We start from the raw sequence: 3688 nt of genomic DNA on the forward strand, positions 1-3688 counted from the left end.
TTTTATTGCTACACTCACTATTGGGCTCAAAAAGAGTGTGCTCATGTTTGTATTCTGTGAGTTCATAGATGAATCCTTCCCCTATCTGCATGGGTTCTGCAGCTAATAAAGGAACAGGGATTGGCTTTACAGATGGACCAGAAACTCCCCTCCACTCACCTCCTATTCCACTCCATTACCATCCTGAGGAATTCCTTCCTTCACAGCTTTTCTGCTGCATGTTCTGCCACTGAGCCTGACTTGAGGTTTTCCACTAAATGCAAATTCTGAACTTGGACACTCTCCAACTTTTCATTTCATTCCTAGGTTCCAGTCCTCAAGGATTTATATTGATTGCTGCCTCCTGACTTATGGCTGTATATACCCATTTCTGGAGCTAAGACCCTTTACAATAGCACATTCTTCTGAGGTCTCCTGGTGTTACAGAAGTGACATCAATGAAACCTACAGGGCAGGGACAGGAAATGGATTCACCAACGTTTCACACCCCACCCCATCACCGTACCTCGTAAATGTCTCCAAGATCCACTCTCACTATCTAGTGTCTGAAAGCTTCAGCCCTCACAGCAGCTCATAGAGGGTCTCTCTCACATATCAGGGAACTGGGCCTTTCTGAGACCCCTTGGTGGGAGCATACTTGGGAATTACCGGTGAGAGGTGTTCAGAGTATACTGATTCCCACCAAAGGGCATATCATTCACATTTAACAGAGTCCATAAACATTCCTCCCAGGGAAGCCTTCATGGGGCAATTTAACCAAGCTACCCAAAGGAAGTATAATTTTGCAGGAAAACAAATTGATGTCATCTTCCCTACATTAAGAGACCACAGCATGGAAACTTCAACAATTCATTATAAAAATGAAAGGGGGCCTAATGTTCACTCATTCTTTTAAAGTCCAATCTTTGAAAAAGAAGCTCGTTGTTTTCTGAAGGACAGTGCAACTAGATTCCTGTTCTACATATTTTATCCCTTACTTCCTCCTGTACTACAAAATGACCCACCTCTTTATATTTTTAAAGTTTTCCTGCTTTTAACAGGAAATTTTTTTTTGCTTGGTGTCATGGCGGTGGAAATAATGTAGCTTCCTCACCCCACCTATGTATATTAAACATGGTAGGGCCTTTTGAGTTTCAGGTTAAAACTTCCCAATGAATCCCCATCCCTGCGCCCATCCACCCCAACCCAATTCCCACACTGTGCTGCAATGCTTGAGTACCTGCAGTGAAATATTCTTCTAAGTAAAATTACAAGTCCTCCCATCTCCCTGCCCAATCTTAGCTGCGTGACAGTGAACTGGTGACTAGACGATACTTCTGCGTCAAACACCTTCTGGGCAGATCATCACCCGCTCTGGTCCTTACTCAGAAAGATGCTGCAAAAGCCAGAGTCAAAACACGTGAAACGATACATGGATAGGTCGATAATACTTTTTAACAGCTCTTTACAATAGGTCAATTATAAAACCAGCGTTAATACAGAGAACTTTGTGTGTAATAATATTCTAATTGCAGCGGAAATAGCATGCACACCAGAGTTCATCTTTAGTCCACACGTGGGGGAGGGGTAGTGACGAAGAAGAGGCGGTGGTGGCAGGGGTGGGGGAGGCGTGGTCCCCTGTGAGCAAGGTCCCCAGGGAAGCCCACTTCATTCATGATCCAAGGGGCTCCAGATGTCTTCTTGGTATCGGGTTTGTTAGAACTTCCCCATCCACGGATATCTTTATGGACGTCGTCCAAGTCGGCATCACTGCAGCGGCAGAGGGCAGCCCTCAGATCACAAGAACGAAGCCTCCCAGCCACAGTTCCAGGCACCAGCAGGAGAGGGTTGAGGGGCCGGCTAGAAGAGTTAGGTGTCCTTCACTTCACCCGGAAGGGGGCGAGCGGGAGTGTAAGGTGAGGCCAGGGGATTTTCTTTTTTCCACTTAGTGGAAACATCCAAGCCGGATTGACAATGCACCACCTGAAAAGTCCTCTGTGATCGCCGGGTGGCGGCTAGGGGTTTTCCACCATCTTCCTTCGGGCCTCATGCAGAGCCTGGTTGGGGAGGCAGGTGAGGCCCGGGGTCGGTCAGGCACACATCAGCAAAGCTCCATTTCCGGTCCACGTTTGTGACAAGGACACCGTCAGCCCCAAGAGACGTGCTTGCTGCTGAGGAGGGCACCAGGCAGCGTGTGAGTGAGCTCGGAGGGCGGGGACGGGACGGCGGCGCCAGCGGCGGGGCGCCCGGACGCTCACTGCTTGTCCGAGTCGCTCAGGTTCACGGACATGCACCGGCACTGCTTCACCTTCTGGATCTTTTTGAGTCGGAAGGGTGGGTCCAGGCCCGGGCATTCGAGCTCCACGAGGACGGAGGTGACCCGCTGGGGCTTGCAGAAGGCGCAGGACTGGAAGGACTCCTCCTCCTTGCGCACGTGCCGCGGGATGTAGAAGGAGTTGCACTGGCCGTAGCAGAAGCGGTTGAGCACCGTGCGGCTGCGGCAGCCCTCCTCGCTCACCGTCTGCCGCAGCGGCTGCGTCTTGCACCAGTCACTCTTGAGGTACTTACGCTCGGTGACCACCAGCGCCTCCTGGCTGGAGGCCAGCACCTCCTTGATGTGGTGCTGCCATCTCTCCGAGTTGTTGCTGCTGCCATCCTTGTAAGGCGAGGGGATGGCGCCCGCCGGACGATTCTTCCGGGCTTCCGCGACCTTCACCAGCACGGCCACCAGGAACAAGGACAGGGAAAGTTTCCAGAACATCCTGCAACGAGAAAAGAGTTAGAAGCTTTGGTAGGGACAGGCGATTGAGTGCGGCATAGTTTCCTTTTTATGCTTACAGGGTCGCTATGAGTCGTTATCAACTCGACCGCAACTAGTTGCTTTCAGGTCTAACACGAGGAGTGGCAGTCAGGTGGGGTGTGGCTGGCTACTGGCTGCCCAGGGGCAGCAGGAGGTGGGCATTTATTGAACAGGACACTCATAAAGAGCCATGAGGCCCTTGGGTAGCACAGTTTGCACTCCACTATCAACCAAAAGGTTGGCAGTTCAAACCCACCCAGCATTGTCTTGGAAGAAAGACCTGGCGATCTGACTCTGTAAAGATTATAACCAAGAAAACCCTATGGAGCTCAGTTCTACTCTGTAACACATGGACTCGCCATGAGTCAGAAATGACTGGATGGCAGCGGGTTTGGTTGGTTTGGTTAAAGAACCATGATAGTATCCTAAGCATTGCCTAAAAGGCAAGGAGGTGGACAAAATGGTTATAGTATTTTATAATATAGTCAGAAAACATACACGTTAGAACAACTACAGAAGACTTAAAAAGCAAAGGCTGTCAAGAATTATCCCAAGCTAGTGTTGGCAAAGAGTACTATTAACAGTAATAGCCAACATTCGCTGTGTTTTAGTGTGTGCAAGCCCTGCCCAAGTGCTTTACATTCATGATCTCATTTCATTCTCAAAATAGCCTGAAGGAGGAGGTGTTATTATTATTATCTCTGTTTTATAGTGAATGAGACTAAGGCCCAAAGGGGATGAGTAATTTGCCCAGGGTCACAAAACCACTAAGTAATGGAACCAGGATTTGAACCCAGGCATCTGCCTCCAGAGCTGTCAAAATTTAGCACTATATGAAATGGGTATGATTATGAAATTTAATAAATAAGTAAAGGTGGGGATGGTTCACAAGTTTCTTAAAAATGAGTA

At 48.9% G+C, this 3688-nt stretch overlaps 1 protein-coding gene across 1 annotated transcript; it reads right to left on the bottom strand.

Moving 5' to 3' along the window:
• Positions 1-2233: 2233 nt before the first annotated feature.
• GREM2 (gremlin 2, DAN family BMP antagonist) lies at positions 2234-2740 on the bottom strand. The gene has a single exon (XM_004375850.1). The coding sequence runs from the start codon at positions 2738-2740 to the stop codon at positions 2234-2236; it is 507 nt and encodes a 168-aa protein (XP_004375907.1).
• Between the last annotated feature and the right edge of the window lie 948 nt (positions 2741-3688).

This window comes from Trichechus manatus, unplaced genomic scaffold (assembly GCF_000243295.1).
Source record: "Trichechus manatus latirostris isolate Lorelei unplaced genomic scaffold, TriManLat1.0 scaffold00039, whole genome shotgun sequence".
In the NCBI taxonomy this organism is placed as follows: domain Eukaryota; kingdom Metazoa; phylum Chordata; class Mammalia; order Sirenia; family Trichechidae; genus Trichechus; species Trichechus manatus.

What these genes read in the sequence shown, in the direction of transcription:
- GREM2 (XM_004375850.1), bottom strand. Translation starts at nt 2,740, where the DNA reads ATGTTCTGGAAACTTTCCCTGTCCTTGTTCCTGGTGGCCGTGCTGGTG.